Source organism: Ascidia mentula, chromosome 7 (genome assembly GCF_947561715.1).
Source record: "Ascidia mentula chromosome 7, kaAscMent1.1, whole genome shotgun sequence".
Classification (NCBI taxonomy): Eukaryota; Metazoa; Chordata; class Ascidiacea; order Phlebobranchia; family Ascidiidae; genus Ascidia; species Ascidia mentula.
Genome location: NC_138572.1, coordinates 2,228,209 through 2,250,997, shown reverse-complemented (window position 1 = coordinate 2,250,997; position 22,789 = coordinate 2,228,209). Strand labels below are relative to the sequence as shown.

Genomic DNA, 22,789 nt, shown 5'->3' with positions numbered 1-22,789 from the left:
AAAAAAATACGCCAGTTAACAAAAGTTTGAACGCGCGTTACTCGGCCACCTTACGAGGTAGCGACATGATATTTGTACACGATATATAAGAATTCATATGGTACGCTACGACCATGACGCTACAACCCTGACGCTATGTGTCTGCACTACCTGCTGTAGACACGACGCTTTGCGATTCATTTAGGTATCGGCATTCACTGACGGGAAGTTGGCGTATGGCTTGTCGCGTATGGTCATTATAATACCAGCACATCAACATGCATGAAGATTCCTGATTGACACATTACATAAACAAGTACAAAGCCAAGGGTTTTCAATATTTACTGCTGTCCGGTTAGACGCAAAGTTCGCTTGGCTGCTTGAGAAACCGCAAACAATGTCCAGAGAGTGCTGACATCCATAGCTTGTGTACTTTAAAGCCTAGGGCAACATGATGAGACAGCGCATTATACTATGGCTTTCAACACCGTGTTTTACATGGTAATTCACGAAGCCGGATAATCTGTGTTATCATACTAGGTTCATCCTGCACGACATTAATGCCTAAACAGGTAACTAATTTTATTACAAGACCGACTATCGGTGCTCAAAGCTCACTACTTTTCAATTCAGCATATCTAAAGCTGTCGAAATACACTCTGCATTTTTGCTGTCAAAGTAACTGTTTCAGTAACTACCCTGACTGAACAGTTTATCACAGACGCACCGCAGTTAACGAGCAATAAAACCAACTTGTTTTACCGGGCAAATGTCCTTTGACGACAGAGAAAGGTCGCACTATGAAAGGTGCTGTTTGTCAAAGGCCGGAACGGCAAACAACATTGCTTTGGGCGCCGGGCTTTTTTGTGCGTCAAAGCGTAAAACTGCCTGCCCTTAGTACGTAGGAAATTCCTTTTTGTGTCACTCGAGTTTGCCTTAATGACTTAAATTACGACTGTTGACCTCCACGTTAAAAGGTACGACAGCATATGCTACGTTCTGAACGCGGCTGAATAACAATCACCTGGCAGAAAAAATGGATATACTTTTTAAGGTAACATATCTTTCCTCCTTCCGCTATTTCATCCTGGTAACTTTTTATCAAGAGTTCTACTGCTAAGGCCAGTTTTCACCATCAGATAAAGTCAATGACATGCCGTTATTGCGCTTCGCTGGCTAACTACAATTGCACTTACCGAAACCAGCCTAAATTTGGTGAGTTTACATTATTCATGAATCGACTAACTATGTCGATTACATGACGATCGGAATTACGTGCGGGCGTCGTAGCATGCTCGTTTGTACGAGAATCAGGCCGCTCTCAGCACTCAGTGCCTTGCTTAGAGAGTGCGAAGGTCCCGCTTTATTAAAAATTTACAATGATTGCTGCATTTACCTCCGTGGGAAATTTGGGAAAACAATGCGCTTCTTTTGTGTTAAGAAAGATCTTTTTCTTGCTGTCTTGTTTTGGAAAAGACACAATACGTTACAGATCAACTTTACAAGTCCCACAAGCACTTTCAACAGCACGTGTATATGTATATTGTCTAGTTTCAACAGATCGCAAAGAATAATATATGTTGTGCTATAATTTGTAACACCTCATTTTAATATTACTGGGACGTAGTCATTAACCTAATATGTTGCTAAACAACATCAATAATTAGCACTTCTGATTAGTATATTAGTTCGTTTTTAAGAAGAAAAATTCACAGTTCATGTTTTCCCGCTCTATTTGTTCTACCGGTAGCACTTACCTAAAAATGCCACGAAAGACGCCGTTCCGCTAAAACGCCCTGAAAGGTCACCCCACCCTTTGCAAAGAAAGGTCATTTGCCTTAACACACAGAGAGCCTAAAGTTAAGAGAAATGGCGCAGTTTAGGGTCCAGTGGGTGTTTACCATAAGGGAGTTAGCCCTTAACGAATGGCACATGAATGGTGACGAGCTCCACGGAGTGCAGATCAAGGCTTTCCTGAAAGACACGCTTGAATCACGCTCCCTTCACGCCTGACTAACTTGTCTTTTGTATGTCGGTACGGATAGCTTTCTGCTGTCTCATTATATGGTAAATGTTGCTGTGTTGATGCTTCTACGCGTGGCGCGGATTTGTGATATGGAAATGTTCGGCATCGTGATTTTGCTCTTTATGGCCCTCTGCTGGCCAAATATATGACTAGTGCCGACCATGACAAAATATAAAAACAGACTTTTGTGCTGATAAAAAAACTTTTAAAGGAGTGAAAATGGTGGCATTACTCATCAGATTTTGATCCGCAATAACTAGATGATTGCATTGCACAAAAATAAGTAAAGGGACCAAAAAAGAAAAATTACAATTATAAATTTTTAATGGACCGTTGTATCTCTTTAATGTTGTAACCTGACAGATTAGTAAGAATTGTTTAAGTTACTGCTATTAAGTGCCACAGGAAACCTTGGAAAATGTGTTAAAGTTTGTAAAGGATTTCCGTGAATAAATGGCCTGCGTTTAAGTCGAAAATCAGCAGGAGTAAAGAACACTTCTTACCAGTGAACATTTCGCTCGAGGGAGTGAGGCAAGGCGGATTGTTCGTTGGGAGGGAGATGCAGCGTTCTTATACGGCAGGAAAAAAGGACGTTTACAAAAAGAGCTACAAAGACACGTTTGGTGGAGGCTATAAGTTTACGACCTATAGCGTAGGATCCTCAGATTTTGGTTCTGCTTCTGAAATTCTTCTGCAGCACAAGCAAAGTTCTTTGTGTTCGGTGAAGAAAATATCATTGCAATGTCGTTGTTGCCATTTGCGTTGTTTGCGGTTTTCCTCGCTGGATGGACGGGTGAGGTTTATGTTTTGTGTGTTTTTTTTTTAAATAAGCTGTGCTGAATTTGCCCCATGGTCGCGTTTATATATGCAGCACAACGAGCTAATACGACGATTTGTTGACCCAACACAATAGCACAACGATTCGTTAATAACGGAGCGTTTTTTGAACAACAACAAAAAAGAAGATTTTTTTAATAAATAAAACTTTTTTGCACGTTTATCACCCTAATGAAGGCTGCTGCATAGTAACCGAAAGGTTGATACTTACTTATCAGTTGTCAATAACAGTTGTATAAAGTAGAAATATTTTTGCCAGAAGAGCCTCTTGTAGTAATAAATTGTTTTTGTTGTTTAGTTTACTTGCATGCTAGATATTATTCTAATGCAAGTTGTGCTTATCCCAATCACCAGTAAGAACAATGCCATATTGCCATACACAAGCTTTTGCTTTGTTTCTACAGGCGCCGGCCAGGTACCATTACATGCAGTTGTTAAACCCGGACAACAGTTCACTTTTACTTGCACCACAGCTGGGAAGTCGGTGAGTTTTATGTCAAAACTAACTTATAAGAACTAGAACTACACCGTGAGAATAGAAGAAAATTGTAACATCGAGTTGGACCCCATAAAATCGGGATAAGACACAAAAAGTGAATGCTGGTGCTCTAGTTTAACTACAACATTGTTGACAAAACTGCAAAGGTTATGCAATCGGCAACTTGGATTTTCAAAGAGAAAAGCCTATGAATACAAATTAATTACCAATTTAATCATTAAAAAATATGCATGTATACTTTACCCACTTTTTTGAATTCAGGCCATAAAACGGCATACATGATCCCAATCAAAAATTTACTTTCTTTGCAATTTAGTGCGTGTCATCAAACATCAGTTCACTGATTCTACCCTTTTTTGGCAATTTAGATATACCCCATTTAAGTGCACAAAATAAACAAAAAGCGAGTGCAGATCACTTGACTATTTGCAATTTGTTTGACATAAAATTGGTTTAGTACGGAGGGATATGTGGTTTCCGCCATGTCGTTTTTGGGCGCAAAAGTTCAGCCCCGCGCTCGGTTCGTTAAACACTGACGCCGTAGTAAACATCCCTTCATGACCCAACATGTTCCGAAGCTTCTAGTCTGAACGAAGACGGGTGTATGATCCCCTCTAAGGTCATACAAAGCACGGCTACTTGGGTGTATTATCCCCTCTTCATAGGCGGTCTTGTTATTCTGTTTTGGGCAAAAACACGGCGTAGTTTTAAGTATTTCGCGTCTGCTTGCAAGTCGGTTTCCCGTTTAAACCGATCCTATGTAGGAACCTTAAGAGAGAAATTCACCTTCCGAAGAATTGTTTTGATGACCACACAATAGGGATGCACCCCAAACCTTTGCGATAGTAAATCCTCAGTTGTAAAGTAAAATAATAATATACATTGGCCTCGATAGAACTCATTAAAAGTGGATAGGAATCTACCGATAGTCTTTTATGGGCAACAAAGACTTGGTATGAGATTTTTTAACAAGTTATGTAAAGAAAACCCAAGTCATTTGTTTTTTTTGTTTGTTTCTGATATATTTCGACTACAATTCGAATCGTCAGTATCACTAATTGACTTTATTTGCTATTTAAGGACCCCTAGTCTTGCACAAGTCTGACACAGGCCGTAAACTTTCTCTTTGGACTTGCTCCTATAAAAGCATTTGCTTAACATAAGGAAACACGATTAATAAATCCAAAGAAAGTATCCCTTTTCGAGGATATTAAGATCAACAATTTCATGTGCCACGCTGCACGCCACCAACAATGCCATACATGCCTTACATACATTATAGCGTGGCAATGCCGTTGTCTCTTACACAAATAAACCGCATCACTTTACCAGGGAGTCGACTGGAACATTGGAGGACTAACTTTTTCCAGCAGCGGCAGAAATGGGAGTGCACAGTGGGTACGTAATAACTATTTAGTTATATCCATTTACGTAGACTCGTGGTTCCCAACCTGTGGGCTCGAGGACCCCTTAATTCTTCTTCCGATGTGTTGTAAACTGAGGTCCTTGCGTTCCGGGTAACGCCCCACGAGGACCTGACGAGTAATTTTTAGTTTTCTTTCCCATTTACAGGTCACTTGTTTTGTTGAAGCTTTACCCGATTTCAAGGTCAAGTCACTTCATTGTAAAACGCAGTACCGGAATTGGACTGAGGTAAGGCTTTATGTAAGTTAAGTTCAAGGCAAGCAGTGACTTGTAATTATAAGATTTCGGAAAAAATACGAAACTTCTAACAATTGAAACAAATGACTTAAAAGATTAGATTGTAATAAAATATATTTTTGTGATAAAATAAGAACATTACAAATCATTTAAGTTCTGTAAAGAGTTTCAAAAGTTTCCGCAGGCGTGTAGTATCAGCGAACCAGTCCGAGATACAGCCTAAAACCTTCAGCACAAACTTAAAAATACAAAGCATGGATTTGAAATGAAATCTTCTTCAGAAATCATTTCCCGACGACGAATTTCATGAACTTCCGGAGACCTTGTTTGTTGTGCCTTTACATTGCTTAAATGAAGCAGGACATTACGATGGCGGGGATGTGCATGTTGCAGGTGAAGTGTTGGTTTTGTGAGCGAAAACCTATAGATCACCCCGGACCGACGGGGCAAATGCGGTGCGTTGTGTGTTAATCTCGCCTGCCACAGGTTCATATAAATTGGTGCCGTACAAGCAAAATGGTAAAATTGAAGTTTCAATTTATTTGACTGTACTTGAACGTTAGTTAATGTAATAACGCAGAAGTACAACTGTCACATGCCATGTTCTCGAGCTAAGATTCCCAAGTATAAAGGGCATGCGCAGTTGGGCGATCCTGCCTTGCCATGCGCTAATAAGAAACACTTCTGCGTTGTCTGTTTACGGTGGTGGAGATACATATATGTGAAAGTCACCTGGCATGTTGTGCGCTTGCGCACCAGTGTACCTTGACCACAAAATACCCCGCAAAACCGCTGAGCTCCTGTAGCTAAGTCGGTGGTGCATAAGGCCTATAGTTAACCCAGACCTCACCGCGGAAACTTGAGTGGCTAAGTCACTTTATCCGGAATGCCTTAGCTGCGATGTCAGTGAACCTTATTGTTAATAGATTGGTTCAAACAACGGACATTTGCTTTAAATTTCAGGCCTGTAAGCCGAATAGTTTACCAACACCTTGTATAGATGCTCTCCAATGTTCGTCCTGGACTTGGTTATGTGGTTGTATGGCATTGGTACGACTGACAAAACAGTGGCATATGGCAAAAATTCGTTTGTTTACAGCAGAGTGTGACAATTACCACCAGATGAATCATATGGAGGACAAACTGTGTTTCTTTCAATATAAATTTAATCCGAAACACCACAAGATATTTACCATTTAAATATAAGTGACGCTTTGCCAACTTTTGTTCACACAGTTCCACCTAAGAAACCGACTAATCTAGCTTGCTTGTTGAACGGGGCGCAGAGAATTAGCTGTAGGTGGGATAAATCGCAGCGAAGAGAAATAGGTGATGATCTGAACGCATACGACACCAGATACAATCTCACAGTTCGAATCACAGAGACGTAAGTGGACTAAATAACATATATTGGAATCACTGTCCGGTTTGTGGGAAAGTATTATTGTGGACACTGTATAATATATTGTTAAAACGCCGTCCATTGAGGCCATAAGATGTCAGCTCAAGTGCTGTAGGTATTGCATGGCAGATTTTGTTAAAAACCGCCAGTAAAGCCGTGTAACTGCTAACAAATTCATTTTTCAAACCATTGAAACGTTGCATGGGCTTTACTGTTTGTTTTGTTCGTTGCGGTTAAATATTTCCGTTGTGTGGATATTTTTTTTTCTGTTTCTGTGTTAGATAAAGGGACATATTTACATACCTGAAGGTCTTGTCAACAGACATGGAGGCGGGAAAGATGTGTTGTTCTGCACAGTAGAACGAGATAGGAACTTCTGTGACTTTCCAGCGCATTACAGCTTTATCTTTAGCGTGGTGACCGTGACGGTCGAAGCGTGGAATGAACTTGGCCGGGAATCAACTTCTATCGAATCTCCCATTCGACGTGAGTACTGCAAACAAATATACAGAAGTAGAACGATTTAAAAAAGACCGATCTTCTGGCATAAAAATAACATACTGTATTCTCGACGTTTCGTCTGCCACACGGCCAGGTTTCGAACTTCATCAGGATTTGAAGCCTGGCCGTGTGACAAACAAAACGTCGAGAATACAGTACGTCAATTTTATGCCAGAGGATCAATCGGTCTATTTTAAATTGTGATATGCCTGCCAGCAACAGTTTTACAATAGAAGCAGAATAAGCCATGCAAAATTATTCAGAACCAATCTTATGGTGATGTATTTCAGTTATGGCCAATCCTTTAAACATATTCAACGTTCGCGTTGATGAGAAGGGAAGTAACAAAAGAACAGCTTATATTATCGTTGATCTGGGAAGCATCGAGACTTTCACATGCAGTTTCTACCAATACGCAGTAGGTTATCAAATAGTAGTTTAATGTAATCAAAAAATCAAAAGGAAAAAAATGTAATCCAGACAACTGTTTGCTGGGTGCTACCGGCGGATCTGTGCTGTCTTGATAGGTATCCAAAATAACATAAAGTGATTGACGATCAGCGCCAAAATTTTCTAAAATTTTAAGTAAAAGACGGCACTGACCATGTACAAAACAGGACATTGGATAGTTGCAGATACAATACACGGATCAACCCGTGTTCATGACGCGCATGCAGTTGCAAGAGCATGGCGTTTATCACTTCTGGGAGGAATGGAAATCGCGTGGTCAAATTGCAGAAGACCATCGTCGCCAACAGGAAAACTACAAGTTTTGGAAAGGCGCGATTGTTAAGACCGACTACGCTTGTGACAAAGAGGTACAGAGCAACATACTTCTTCTACCGGGTCAAATTTACTAAGTCGTTTGTTTCATTTCTTGATACTTCCATGTCAACGTAATTATTTATTTTGCGAGGGTTCGATTTGCCAACAAGTTAACATCGTCAGTTCTTGTTGAAAAAGTATCTGAGTTTGTTTTATGTATTCCTTTATCAATATTTCGGCTTTGTTAACAACTTTGGCAAAACGAGCCCTCGCAACATAAATTATTGCGTTTGACATGAAAAATCAAGAAAAGTCGGGGTTTTTCGGCCCAACCTCAGGTATTTAGTGTCGACTGGAACGAGCACTTTCGGACTTTCTGCTTTTTTTTATACAGGCACGCATACCCGTCGCAGGAAACACTACAGTGGCTATACGAGGACGTATAATCGATCTCAATGGTAATAACAACTTGTGGAGCAGTTTCACATTGCCCAAGGTTGTTCATACGCCCGCCACTGCACCGTCGAGTCCAAGCGTGGCTGTTATGTGGATTAAAAACGGTATTGCTTGAGTTAAGGCCAAGAAAGCTAAGACAATGCGTTGGGTTTAATCAGAAAGTACTGTATGTTGCCACAAAACTTCTTTTGCCTAGAACGTTATGAGTGCACAATCTCTACCGCAAAGGGTGTTTTGTTCTAATAAACAATGCAAATTATAATTAATGCTGGCATCCCATGGAGATTATAAGCAGCAACCCACCAGGCCATCACAACATTTTTTTTTCATCTTATCTCTTGGCAATTAATTTGCTACCTTTTACGAATAATGGCACCGTCTATAGTATAGACTCTATACTATAACGACAAATAAAAAGGTTATGTTGTGTAAATAACTCGAAGTGTTTCTGAGATATTTAACAGTGTCTCGATGGCCTGAGCGGTTATTGAGTCTCTTTGATGGGTAAACCTGCTTCTGCCCCGTTCTATAAAGCACCCAGAACCAAGATCTCTTCCCGAATAATTGTATTTATTTCTGTTATCTTCTTCATTACGACGGTACATTACAGCTTTCAATACAACGTTGATAGGATGACAGCAAATAGAATGGCGAAGACTAGACTTGACTTGACTAAATTTTACGGGTAAAAACTGGGCTCTTTTGCGCTCTCCATCATGAGAGCTGATTGGTCAATAATGTCACGTGATATCATGAGGCGCTTGAAGTAATATAATACAAGAACATAGGTGTGATGTGACATAAGCATAGGAGAACATTTTATGTGGTAAACAGGATGTTGAATGAATCACTTTACTCGAGAATATTCGATGGCTAAATCATTTGGGTCACATTGTGGGATTATGCAATACTTGTGCAAAGCTGCACGCAAAACATTACGCAATTCAAGCACTGGTTTCTGTGACGTATGTTACAGTTGCAAACCGATCGTTAGAAAAACGATTTCCGCCCCAGCGCCCAGACCCGTGTTCGGCGATTTTTGTATGTAAAGGATTTAGTGAAGTGATCACTTAAATATGCCTCGTAGGGCGAATGTAACTTGTACCTTTGCAATATTCAATAAAATCCGCCATACACATATCCCGTTACATTATTATAAAAACATTACATTATTTGCCTGTAGAACTGCGTGAACAGACGGAACAAAAATCAGCATTTGAATTAGCCGTGATAGCTTGCAGCGAGGTGGGTATTTTTTCCGTATAAAACTGTAAAGTGAATCCATATTTGCCATCACAGTTGTCCGTTTTTCTGTTCAACAGATACCACGGTACAGCCACAAACGCATAACAGTCGATGCGTTCGCCGTAAACACGTCTTGCAATGGGTAAGTTCCAGGGAGCTTTGCTGACTCGACGTTATTAGACCGACCGAAAGTTTATCCCTTGTTTCAGCCAACCGCAAAATGTTCATGGTTAAGTAGCCTAGTAACCTGTGTAGTCAGCATAATACGCACCGTCGCACGCGCTGCAAGACGGATTTAGACTGAGTAGTGTTACTCAAAACAGTTGCACGTAAACCATCCTACAAAATAAGGGTCATCGACCTGACAGAAGAATAACTCAAACTCCAACAAAACAACGAAGTTTAGTAAGACTGGTTCCTTAATTGATTCAGAATCTAGCCCTCTAGTTGGCACTAAGGATGTCCGTCCAGAGCGAAATTGATTTTTCGATATAGCTAATATATTAGCTGACTTCAATCGGAAACTTCTAATAGTTTCATAACATTGACAAAGTTCAGCAATATATCCAATTTTGGCATAAAAATACAGCGTGTTTATATTTTGATCCGGGTCAATGCAATATCTCTGGCTAGAAACAATATTTGTGCAAAAAAGCAAGCTAGTTTCAAGCTTTTTATGTTACATATGTCAACTGTATTCATTTAACCCATCAACTAAAAGCTGACGAACTTTCGTTGTTAGTTTTACATCCCAATCATGAGATCGCGACCCGCTTAAGCATATGTGCAAGAATACACAGGGCGTATACGCCGATTTACTATATATTTCTTAACCACAGTTTGCTTGTTTGACAGCCAAGAATCGCAAGCGCTGACATTGGCCAACTGCAGAGTTTCGGTGAGCAGTAGAAACGACGTAGGAGATTCTGAAGCGAATGAAATCAAGTTAACCGGTATACGACCCTTTCAAAAAAACTATTTCCTAATCGGTTTTTACACACTAATAAAAACTAATAAAAAAGGCATTTCCTTGTTGTTTCAGACCGATATGCAGTGGAAAACGCCTCCCTCGTGGTCATGAATTCAAGCAGAGCCAAAATTCGTTTCCAAATTAGGTGTCCGAAATGTATGGATTATAATACGGTATGTGCTGTTGAACAGTATTAAGGGTAAATTTGCCTGAAGTTTAAATGTACAATTAATATGGACCGACTGAAAATCACCATAAATAGTTTTTTTTTTAAAAACATAACACAAATGTTCAGCTTGAAACTGGAAATCTGAACGTTTTTTTCTGGCCTCTGGGCGGTAAAGAATACGACATCCGGTCTTTGGTGCAAAAAACAAACATTAATCAAACCAGGTATGAATAGTTTCCCAACATCATACGTTCAGTAAGCCAGTGTTTCCCAAACGTTCACGTCCGTGGAACCCTTCAAGGTTATTTAGGTTGGAACCTCCAAATACGAGCATGTTGAGCAGTTTTTTTTAATAATACCAACCAGGTAGTAACTCATGGAAACCGTTCCCTTAATATTTTCTGATAAAAGGGTTCCACAAAACCTAGTTTGGAAAACACTGCATTAGACGTATCAGTCGATGGCAACACTTTGTCACTGAAAAACAGTAAAATGCTTTACTGTTTGCTCATAGTGGTAAAATGGAACTTTTTTTAGCAATTCGGACCAATCAAAACCTCGTGAAAGTGTTCTTATCACCGTGGACCCGACGAAAGCTCGTGGTCAGCCCCACATAGCGTTGCTTGATATTGGCAGGTAAGCTGGTTGACCACCTAAAGGTCACTATGTATTTTCGGAACATGATCCTTCAAATTTTGAACATTGGAACGATTGTTAGTAGTATATGGAATAGACCGGAGCTCATCTGCTTTAGCAACAGTTTAGGAAATGCAAATCTAGGTAAACCAATACGTAGCAAAGTAGCGAGGTCCAAGTGTTATACACAGCAAACTTCTAGTGCAGTTGGGAAAACGCGATACGCCCACCTTACTGTAACGTGAGAACACAAAGCTCTGGGACTTCGGGTTACCTCCTGCGGCGCGATACGCCTACCTTATCACTGGCTGCGGTTAACATTGACTGCAACATAACACGTGTTGCTACTCCCGCATCTGTTAATGTGTAGTCGCAGAGTTTTTGTTCGCCGTAAAAACGTACGAGGAAATTGTGACGCCAAGAGGTAAGGGGTTGCGTCGGTCGACCCGATTTGAGGCGGTAAGTTATAGTCACAAGTCACAAGTTGATCTGACTAACTCTTGTCATGCCTGGGTCGGTCTTTTTTTTGTTCAAGGCGTTATTCCAAACGTTTTTACAGCCAACCGCGTTTAAGAATAACGAGATGTCTTTAGGGTCTCCGATAACAACATATGAATTATCTCGTTGAGAGAATATTAATTGGATATTTTACTCAGAATAACGCCACAACCTTCAACCCACAAAGTCGCGAGCAAGCGGCAGCAAAAAGAAACGCTGTGGCAGCTGCAGTCGGTGACGGTTCCAGTTAAAAGGTAATTACTGAGAAACACACAACTGAGTTCGTTTTGTTTTGACAACATGCCGTGGTTGTGTTTTATGTTGGTTTACGCCGTTTCAGGCCACTTTGGGCGATATACAAGACATTCTCTTTTGCAGGCAATTAAACCAGGAATTTGAAGCCTTCGTCAACTTCAATTTTAGACCATTTAAGGCTTACAGATTCGCCGTGGCCTTCAAAACCGACGACATTGGTGTTGGCCCAGCGAGCGAGCTGAAGTCAGCGTTCTTCTTTAAAACCGCAGGTATTATTCTCCTTATCCGCTTCGACCACTCTAGGACTTTCAAGAATTTGTCAAACTCAGACAAACATGCGATTGTATCCTATTCCGTTTAGCCCCTGAGAATGAACCTCACGTGAGCCTCGACCACAAAACTGGTGATGAGCTTGAAGTGACCTGGAGTAACCCCGAATTGGGAAGTTGGGTTGGTTCACTGGAAGGATACAACATCTACATATCGGACGAAAAATTTTGCCACGCACCTAATTTGGTATCGAACAATGTGGCATGTCAAAGTACGTCATACTAGCCTTTGGCAGGAAATCCAGCGTTCCAGATGCAAAATAACTTGTTTGTGCCGAATTGAAAATCAATGATAAATGTACCGACCCAAATTTACTTTTAGTCTCGTGTCCACATCCTTTGATGGTGAAACAAGTGTTGCAAAAATCTGATGGTCAATCTCAATCCAATTGGAAGATAACAGAGGAAGGTAAAAAGTTATGAAATGGTAAAATTAATAATCACTTCGCCGGCAGTTTGTGCATGATTGGATTGAATTAATTTTAACAGTATCGACGGTTCGTTTGTATAGAAGTCAGGCTTTTATGTCGATCTGTTTGCAGCAATATCACTGGTTTTTATTGGATGGCTAGCTACGTTTTTTTCAAAACAAAGCAACGGTGTCGGTGAAACAGGACATCACCATAGAGGACGATTCAAGCTCCTTAAAAATGCATTTTTTTGTTTGTGCCGGAGCATTGTGATTGCCTTTGCGTTGCTGTTACACAAGAACGGCAGCAAAAATATGCTCGAACCAGATTGGGAGGAAAAGGGGCGCATCGAATTCCTGTGGTTATTGGACATTGAAGCGTGAAAATGGGGCATTTCCCGCCGAAAATGTTTCGCCATCACAGAGAAGCAAAGTGGTCCTAGACATAATGTTATATTTAAGACCCACGATAAAGAGGTGACCATGAGTAGCAAATGTGGGCTCGCGAGCATCATTGTTTTCTTTAAAAATAAGGGATCGTATCGTTAAGGCTGGGTTCCACCGACTATGCCATGCGATCTCCATTAAAAAGGTCATCGCGATTTTTTTCTGTCTCTGGTCGTATTCTTATGTTGCACAGCATGAGTACCTGCAAATTAAGAATAAATGTAAGACAAGGTGCCTGAAATTATACGGAGAAAAACTTCAAATCGCATTTTAAAACACAATACACAGGGTGCGAAAAATGAGATAGACTTGATCTATTGTTACAAATAACTTCAACAAACCAAATAAAGTTTAATATCAAAACATCGACCATATACCGCAAGGTTTATAAATTGTTAGACAAAATCTATCCTGTACCGAGACCATACAAATCATGTTTGTGACTCTGTGGTTTGTGGCTGTAAGTTTCACCATTTGCCTCGTTGTAAACTGTAAAATTCAGCACAATTTACATTTTTAATGGCAATTGCAAGTCACCAAAGACACCTATGCTAGTCATATTATTAAAGTCATTGAAGCAACCCAAAAAATTGCAGCCGATTTGTTGGGTTTGATAGCAGTCCAATATTTCCACAGACCTCAAAGCAACAGCAGCTGGTTTCATGCACAAGTATGAAATTCCTGGGCTCCAAGCAGGTCAAAATTATTACGTGCGTGTTTCTATGTGGAATCAGAATGGCGAAGGATCATGCAATAAAGTTGAACAAATTTGGTGGAGAGAAGAACTGAGGTAAAACAAGCCCCGTTTTATTTTATTCTGTAAACTATTCAGCGCGCTACAGAACTTCTTTGCAGATTGTAACTTATTAGTGTGAAACCTCATAACCGAGATAAGAAGTTTTACTTTAAAAATCGACCTTTGCAAGAGCAACACTTTTACGATCTAACGGGTCAATGCAAAACATTGGCAACGCTCAACAAATTACCATGTTTTCGCGTAGCAAGACAGGATGGCCCCATCAGCACAGCGCTTTATATTTGGCGATCTCAGCTCTCGCATTTTGATCATTCAGTTGAACGTAAAAGGAACGCACAAAATATCAATACTTCTGATTTTGACTTCAGTGCTGCATCGGTGGTTGCCTTGACAACTGGTGCCATCGCCCTGGTGATAATCCTTTCCATAGTGATAGCGAAACGACGCAAAATACAGAAAAATCTGTGTCCGGCCATCCCGCAGCCCGCATTCGCTTCATTATCGGTAAGAAACGTTTCCAAAATGTGAGTTTATTGTGCAGTACTGGCCTACATAAAATACTGACGCAGCACTAACATATTAACAATTATTTATCGCGTAGTGGAAAAACCTTTCGTAAATTTTGTGGTTATACAGAAGGAAAACACAAACGATTTGTACTGTTCTTCATACACCAGCCTCCGGGACAATGGCAATTATGTTTTTGTATCTTTGTATTTGCCCACCCAGGTCCTTAATAAATATGAGAGCGGTGAAAATATCAATCAAGGCGTTCTTTTTTGTTGCTCATTATGCAATCCATTCGCCAATTTGGCGTTTTGGTAAATTAGATTTTTAATCAGAAATTTAAAAATTTTAATGACAAAGATTATCCTTGATGACAATGAAACTACAACTGTTCTTGATATGAAAAATGAGACATATGAAGATTTGCGGATTTGTAGATCAACCTCCGGATACAAATTTCAAGTTTGTGTATTGCGCTCGGTACCACCTATGACACACACACACACAAAGTTTGCAGCGACATGCTGAAAAACGAAACCAGGCCAGGGGCGTGTTTTACCACAGAGCTTGTCGAAAACTTACGTGTTTTGGGTTCTAAATTCTTGCGGGTGTCTTGGCGATTGCCTTTTTTGGTCATGTATTGCTGCTTGAGTCTTTCCTAGGGGTCCTGGGTTCGCAACTACGGCAAGTGACGTCAAAAAACGACTGAAAGTAATCTCCTGTTGAAATTCAAGTATGTCAACCCTATACGACAAACTGTCTTGGCTATATGTTCAGTTTGAAACCATTAAATTTGTGCATGGAGATTGAAATAAATTAGGAGCGCTGTTAAGTGGCGCTCTTGCGTTGGCAATCGGCCTGCTTTTGTTGATTACTTTGTGTGTGTTTGTGTGGGAGCAATTTCATGACCTCGCGTGAAATTTGTTGCGCAATGTTGCACTGTTCAACTATGCTTAATACTATACACGCAATTTAAGTTATTTTCAAACGCCAGCATATTGATTGTTGTTGATTATTGCAATTAAACTTTTTATCTCAAACATCAGTAATTGGGGTGGGGGGGGGGGGGGAATCACCGAAAGAATCCCGGTAGGTGCTTTTACTAACAAACTAATTAATTGGGCCCATAATGTTTGAAATGAACCCTACAATTAGTATAAAAGCCTATACCAATAACCGTTTGTGGGGTATTTTTTGATAGAATGATAATGTGGAATCAACAGAGACGAAGCCGATGATTTGGAACGCACAAGAATCCTTACTGAAAGACACTGACGTGCGTAAAGAAAGTCTAATATATATTTTTGCCAAGCGTTAGTGAAATAATAACATGCATATATACACTACGTTGTAGAACACATCAGTTAGCACAATTAATTCACAAGCAGATTTAATTTATACAACTTGCATAAACACGCAGGAGTGCCATATACCGAACCTAGTTTTGAAATGTATTTTCATCATATATGGTTGTCAATTGTATGGCACACTACGTTAGACGTTTCACGTTTAATACGATAAGATCATCATCCTGGCGTCATTGATAGCCTCCAAAATTATAAAAAATTCACGTTTATTTTGCGATCTGGAATGGTGGTAAAGGCCCGCGGTGGGCTAAGAACATTAAGGCATTTTTGTCTTTCAACAGGTGGATTCTGATGGGGGGATAGACGTCAATGAACGTGCGATCAATGCGACAACACTCAACAAACAAGGCATATAATTTTTTTATGTTTTTTTCACGTTAAAATTATCGTTGGAATTTGCCGATTCATTTTCACCATCCATGAAGAAAATAAATTTTAAAACTAAACGTAGGCTACTGTTAGATAAAATTAGGCTACACATGCAAAAGGACACTAAATCTATATTTATAGAAGACGTCGTATTCTGTGAAACCACTGACAGCAGAGGCTACACAACGATGGAAAACGCATTAGAGATATGCTTGAATCAGCGTCTCAGTTCCGCAGTAAACTTTAATAAACAGTAGCAAATAACTGTGATCAATGCAGTAGTGTAGTCATTTCCCCTATTATACTGGCTACTAACTTACAAGTTTGCCGTTTTGGAAACATCCAACGTGGCTTAATTTTAATTAAATAGCTCGACAATCACGTCTGATCGTTGTGCTAACGAAAATGTGAAACTTTTTCTGACATGTAGACTATACGGCTAATGATAGCTTATCCTCTACTGTAGTGATTCCCAACTTTTTTGTGGTTGCGTACCACTTGAAGGTGAAACAATTTCAACGCGTACCACCTAGTTGAGTGTTGCAAAGTAACCTAGGGAATGAAGTAACAAAAATATTGGGATCACTTACGATTTTTTAACCGAAAATAACGAAAAGGTGCTTGCGTACCACCGGTTGGGAAACACTGCTCTGTGGAGTAATTTCGTTCACCAACTAAGTGAATGTAACCAGTATTTTGTTGAGACCTTTTTTGCGTTATAGGACTCTGGGGTTAGCGCCTGAAAGTGCCTCCCAATGCCGCCAAGATTGCTGAAGACCCAATTCTTTGACACCTTTGCTTGTTGCTGTGCAGTGTTTATATATAGCCTTCCTGTTCAAACGCTCGCCTTGCCGAATCTTGAAATATCTTAGTTTAAAGAAGAAAATCTTTGAATTCAAGGCATATTCATCATGCTGGCGCTGCTTCAAACTGTACAGTCATGTGCTTTGTGCAAGCATGCATTTAATAAACGCCTAGTCGAACGTTTGGAACTATTGAAACACAAACAAGCAGAGTAACACAGCAACAGTTATCCCATTCACATCACATGATAAAATGTTATTTTTTGGATTTCTCGGCAACGAGTTTTGGCAATCCAGGAAAATTATGTTGCCCGTATAAAAAAGCCATGTATTTTGTCTCATAATTTTGCCTGTTCGTCTGTTTATGCTTTACCGTATGTGCCATTTTGCAGTTACATCCTATGTGAAGCAGTTATCCATGGCCTCAGCAGGCGAATGCGAATAATTTGTTGCTGGAATATTTTGTCAGGTACGAAGTCAGTATTAATTTTGAAACAAATACTAAATACAGTGACCGGAAGTACAAGCGCCATGTTAAGCTAAAAATTACATCATCGTCTGCCCACTGGCAATATTCCAAACCTTGATGAGCAAATCCACCCACAAGAAATATTTGCCAATATCTTAGCAAGAAGGACATTCATATTGAAGTATTTAGTAAGGCTGGAATTTTTCTCTTTTGGGTTTGCGCTTATCTTTGCCGTTAGGTGAAGAATCACCCGCTGGCAGGTCAACGTCCAACGTGAAATCCACTTCACTGCTAGTGGATCCATTACCGGACCTGTAACGGCCGCTGGGGCGCGTGGAACCCGTTGGTCCGCGGTGTTTCGCCATCAGTGAGCGTCGCGCAGACTGCAACGCTACACCGAAGTTTCCAACGGCTGAACCGAGAATCCCGCCCGATGTTCCTATTGGTCCACAGCCGACCAATGGCGGCGGTTGGCCAAGGAGACTCGGAATTCCGCCACTGGTGAGGATCTGTGAGACAGGCAACGCGGATGCAGGCCTGCTAGGTGTGTTAAACACCGGGGCGTAAGGCTGGAACTGGGCGTTAGCAGGGGCCGAAGTCATCTTTTCTGGATTTGCGAAAGCCTGTACGCTGTGCACAAAAATTAGGGTTAGAATTTTTTTTAAATACTTTTACTTTAAATACTAAAAAAATCTTGAACACAATGTTTGTCACCACGGTGATAATTTTCCGATGAAAACACTTTTGCAAAATAATTGAAATTATGTACTGTTCATTTATTTCTATCATTTTTCTTGCTACAAACCATAAGAAGCAGAAGTATTTTTTAACAGAAATATTCATAACCAGCTAATTCAGATACTATTTGATTTTCAATGTGATACCTAAACAAGGAAAGTTCAACACAAAATACACATAATGAATGTATTTGATTCACTAGGTTGTAAGTGCATTGGTATGGGGTGACGGTTCAGCAATAGGTAATTGGGTCTTGGTAATGCCTGGTATTGAAAAGTGGCAAATGCAATGCTTGGGTTCCGAAGGTATTCCAAAGGATTGGGTGAACAGCTTGCACCAAACTTTGTGCCATAACTGTAGGTTCTTGCTGGTTGTAAAAAATACACAGCTTCTTCATGCAGGTTAAGGAATACCATCATCAATGGGAAGAGATAGGAGAAAACCAGTTAGAAAGCTTGGTTGGTTAAAGGTTTTTTTGTGTGCAAAAGAGCAAGTGTGCAAATAATGACAGGAAAGTTGCTAGGATTCTTTGTGACCCAATAATCTGTATAACACTCATTTAATTCAGACAAAACTGCACTTTGAAAATATATCTTCAAATCTTGGAACAGGTTGGATATGGTGTGGGGAGAATAGGGAGATTGGGTGGGGCTTGGTGGAGAGATTCAACCAATACTACCTTTTTCAGCAATTTTCCACATCTTTTTCTGTCCGTATTTGTCCAATTCAAATCTCCCCAGGGTTTAAACTTACCCCGATGTCAAGTTACCAGAAACAGCAATGTAATGTGTGAGCAATGGTGCTTTCCTATTAATTAACACACATGCATGAAGCCGTTATAGGTTTGTGCTAAAATTGGCCACAAATTGAAGAGATTGGGTAGACTATACACGTTAATGTTGTAACTGTGGTTTTCAGTGCTTCCTTGTTAGTTATATACAACAACATCCGGCACTTTATCAAACTAATTATCACAAAAATTTTAAAACAGAACAAAAAACAGCATATATAAAGTAATTTGACTATTTCTCTTTAACTATACGCATTAGGGATAAAACAATGCTGTGGCACATACCTCAAATTTATAAGATATTGTGCCAAACTAATCGCCTCTGGAGATCCAGTGATGACAATTTTCCGATCAATGTTAGATGGTTCCTCACTTTTAACTCCTAATCCATGATCATCGTGAACTTGGTTAATTTTGATCTGTGCTCCAGAAAGCATTCGTATTTCGTTGATGCGCGATCCACCCTTGCCGATGATGCAACCAATAATCTTTAATAAAAAGCTTCGTGGCCAACCTGTCATTTATTGTTACAACACCTGGTTTGTAGGTGGTTTAAAAGTGAAATAAAATAAATTACAAAGATTTAAGATAACAAAATTAATATGCTTATAAATGCTTAAGACTGCCACGATTACATATTACCGTAAATACTATGAATGATTAACATTATGTCAGTGTGCATTGGTTAGGTTGATCCAGTTTTGTATGGTGTAAAATAATAAAAATAATGAAACTCTTCAGTCAGGGTTGGGCAAACATTTTGACTCCAGGCCCAGTAATTATAAACTAACGAGCATGTGAGTAACATATGATCTATTTAGGCCATAGTTTGCCCAAGTCTGCTTTATAGCAAGTAAATAAAATCGGTTTCTTTAAACAAACAAAAAACAAATAATTCTACACACATCATTGCTAACTGTCAACTCCTGGGTGTTGGCATTCACAAGTCTAGCTGGAAAATTAGTTGTTCCTAATGTTGATGATGGACTGTCTCTGGAAGTTGAGGCAGATGGTCTTGGACTATCTCGACCGAAATCACTGAAGTTGCTTAAGTGTTTATTCCTCTCCCTACTGCGTGGAGGTCGACTTTGCTGAATCACAGATTGCTGTTTGAGGCACAAATTAGTGGGTAAAAAATTGGTAAGTTTCACTTTAAATACATGCACAAAGTAACAGTCAACTATGAACGACAATTATAATTTTTAGACCACCAAATAGATCTTCCAGATACAGCAAAATGTTCATTATGTAACAAGGAAAGTTAATTACCTCTTGACTAGGAACAGCAAATTGTCCTTGCAACATGTAAGCTTGGCCCTCATGGAATATAATCGGGGTATTTCCCCCTTGAGGTTTATATGGAACAGTTGCAGTTTTTGCTGGAAACTTTAAGGTGCAAAAAGGGATAAAGTTGGGAATTGCAAAATTGTCATTCAACTTTATATATATACCTAGGACTTGGTATATATCAGAGCAATTAGGTTAAATGTAAAAATCCTAAGTTGTCTATCATACAATGGTCTATTTTTGTATAGGATAAGTAAAACAAAAAAATATAGGCACATACCTGAATCATGACATCACAGAGCATATTAATACAGTGAATAATAGTTGTCGGTGCACCACTTAGCGTCACAGTGCGTTCTGACGAGTTAGGCAACATCTCAGATTGAACTTGAATTGAGCAGCCAGTTGCCTGCAAAATATTTTCAATCATTGGAACAATAAACATGACAATAACACAGTAGAATGCCAATACATACATCACGGATCTCTTCAATTTTACTGCCACCTTTACCAATGATGGAACCACATTGGCTTGCAGGAACAATTAGACGGATTGTAACAGGAATTTTGTTTGTTGCACCGCTTGACAAACCAGAATTTATATCCTTTAAAACAAACAGACTATTTAGATTACAAAAGCGCATAATATCAAATTATTGTTTCTGAATGTTTTCAATTTTGTACCTTGTGCAATTTTTCAGCTATTAAATGGACAGCTTTATGTATTTGGGATTGGGCGCCACTAACAGTCACAATTCTCTCAGGAGATGCTTGTGCAGTAGAAATTGTAATTTTGGCTCCACTTTCTTCTCGAAATTTGGCCACGTTTGTACCACCCTTCATAAAGTAATATATGTATAAATATACATATATATATATAATTGAAACATTCTGTACGTACAAATTCAAAAAGGCATTATGCATTATCCATTTTTAAGTTATAACTATGGAAACTGTTTTTATTTTCAAACTTTAGTGTTCAAGGTAACATTTCACACCCTAATGCCCTACTTTTCCAATAATTCCACCAATCTCTTTTCCAACCATCAACATCCTAAGTGTGATAATGACATCCCCATCTTGTGCCATGTTAGCTGGTTAGCAATTGTTCGTTTCCTTTAAACTCTTTTTTTACATGACTTGGTTATACTACACTGGTTTAAATAATTCAGCATGCTACAAAAATTGCATATAATAATACACAATGCATTAGCTACATCACAAAAAAATGCTGATAGGCAAAGGCAAGTAACATAAAAAAAGGAAATTATGTTTTAACGGTCAAACCCTTTATTCATACTCCATTACAACACAGCTACACACAAAATGAAAATATTAAAAAATAGTATAAACTCGGCAAGATAACTTATGTTCATTTCCTCAATCATATTAAAATAATACAGAGTAAGCATATTGCACAATGAATAACATTTTGAAGATAGCTGATATTTGACAACGGTTGGTACATGTAAACAGCTAATTATAGTTGAAAATTATTTATGTGCACGAATACCTAAGACCATAACAAAGTACTGTATAACTATCATTTTTGTTGCTCAAATTATCGTGGTTATCCGCAGGTAAAATAGGATTTTAGTGGACCCCTTTAAATACCGCAGTAAAAATCATAACAAGACAACTGTGAAGTGAAGCGCTTTAGTGACCGTCACGCTCAGTTGGTGTTTTGTTTAGCGTGACCACTCATTCACTTTTCCCGTGTACCTTATGGGGCATCTCTAAAATACGCGAACCACGCGAACCACGCGAACCACGCGAACCTCGCAAACAACACGTCAACGAAAACTGACAAATTATGCATAGCGCCCTCTGCGCTATGAAATTATGTCATATTATTGTGTTTGTAAAACATATTCAAAAACAAGCAACGACCACCGACCCAAGGTACAGTAACGAAGAAATAGCAAATTTTTTGTGAGTTCTACTTAAACATAGAAATTTCATTAAGGGGTGAGAGGTTCGCGTATTTTAGAGAGAATTTGGTTAGCGTGGATAACTCAGTAACAATGCCAAGAGAGGTTCGCGTATTATAGATATAATTTGGTTAGCGTGGGTAACGTAGTTACAATACCAAGAGAGGTTCGTGTATTTTAGAGAGAACTTGGTTAGCGTGGATAACTTAGTTACAATACCAAGAGAGGTTCGCGTATTTTAGAGAGAACTTGGTTAGCGTGGATAACTTAGTTACAATACCAAGAGAGGTTCGCGAGAGAATTTAGTTAGCGTGGGTAACGTAGTTACAATACCAAGAGAGGTTCGCGTATTTTAGAGAGAATTTGGTTAGCGTGGATAACTCAGTAACAATGCCAAGAGAGGTTCTAAAATACGCGAACCTTAACTCGTATTGTAACTACGTTACCCACGCTAACCAAATTCTTTCTAAAATACGCGAACCTCTCTTGGCATTGTAACTGAGTTATCCACGCTAACCAAATTCTCTCTAAAATACGCGAACCTCTCACCTCTTTATGAAATTTTTATGTTTAAGTTGAATTCACAAAAAAATTTCTATTTCTTCGTTACTGTACCTTGGGTCGGTGGTCGTTGCTTGTTTTTGAATTTGTTTTACAAACACAATAATATGACAAAATTTGTTAGT

General features: G+C 39.3%; 2 protein-coding genes across 5 annotated transcripts; one reads left to right on the top strand and one right to left on the bottom strand.

Annotated features, from left to right (window-relative positions):
- Nucleotides 1-2,372: 2,372 nt before the first annotated feature.
- Nucleotides 2,373-17,493, top strand: LOC145909218 (uncharacterized). The gene is made up of 26 exons (XM_082996548.1): nucleotides 2,373-2,798; nucleotides 3,247-3,326; nucleotides 4,674-4,739; nucleotides 4,914-4,994; nucleotides 5,285-5,396; nucleotides 6,240-6,390; nucleotides 6,728-6,891; nucleotides 7,197-7,324; nucleotides 7,536-7,724; nucleotides 8,066-8,231; nucleotides 9,311-9,372; nucleotides 9,450-9,514; nucleotides 10,228-10,325; nucleotides 10,415-10,515; nucleotides 10,638-10,735; nucleotides 11,049-11,147; nucleotides 11,804-11,899; nucleotides 12,024-12,169; nucleotides 12,262-12,441; nucleotides 12,552-12,638; nucleotides 13,722-13,875; nucleotides 14,211-14,346; nucleotides 15,551-15,625; nucleotides 15,998-16,064; nucleotides 16,227-16,321; nucleotides 16,808-17,493. The coding sequence occupies exons 1-26, from the start codon at nucleotides 2,747-2,749 to the stop codon at nucleotides 16,826-16,828; spliced, it is 2,769 nt and encodes a 922-aa protein (XP_082852674.1). The 5' UTR covers nucleotides 2,373-2,746; the 3' UTR covers nucleotides 16,829-17,493.
- On the bottom strand, nucleotides 16,859-21,554 carry LOC145909219 (poly(rC)-binding protein 3-like). 4 transcript variants are annotated; one of them, XR_014403122.1, is made up of 9 exons: nucleotides 21,184-21,552; nucleotides 20,857-21,009; nucleotides 20,649-20,777; nucleotides 20,453-20,581; nucleotides 20,155-20,271; nucleotides 19,791-19,991; nucleotides 19,171-19,373; nucleotides 18,775-18,902; nucleotides 17,851-17,987 (listed from the first exon to the last, which is right to left on the bottom strand). XR_014403122.1 is itself a non-coding variant. In XM_082996551.1 (8 exons), exons 1-8 carry the CDS (start codon nucleotides 21,259-21,261, stop codon nucleotides 17,543-17,545), a joined length of 1,440 nt encoding a protein of 479 aa, XP_082852677.1. In that variant the 5' UTR covers nucleotides 21,262-21,554; the 3' UTR covers nucleotides 16,859-17,542. The 4 variants fall into 4 exon arrangements, 3 of the variants coding, with proteins under 3 accessions (XP_082852677.1, XP_082852675.1, XP_082852678.1); XM_082996551.1 differs by lacking the exon at nucleotides 18,775-18,902 and having other exon boundaries at nucleotides 16,859-17,987; nucleotides 19,791-19,976; nucleotides 21,184-21,554; XM_082996549.1 differs by lacking the exon at nucleotides 18,775-18,902 and having other exon boundaries at nucleotides 16,859-17,987.
- Nucleotides 21,555-22,789: the final 1,235 nt, after the last annotated feature.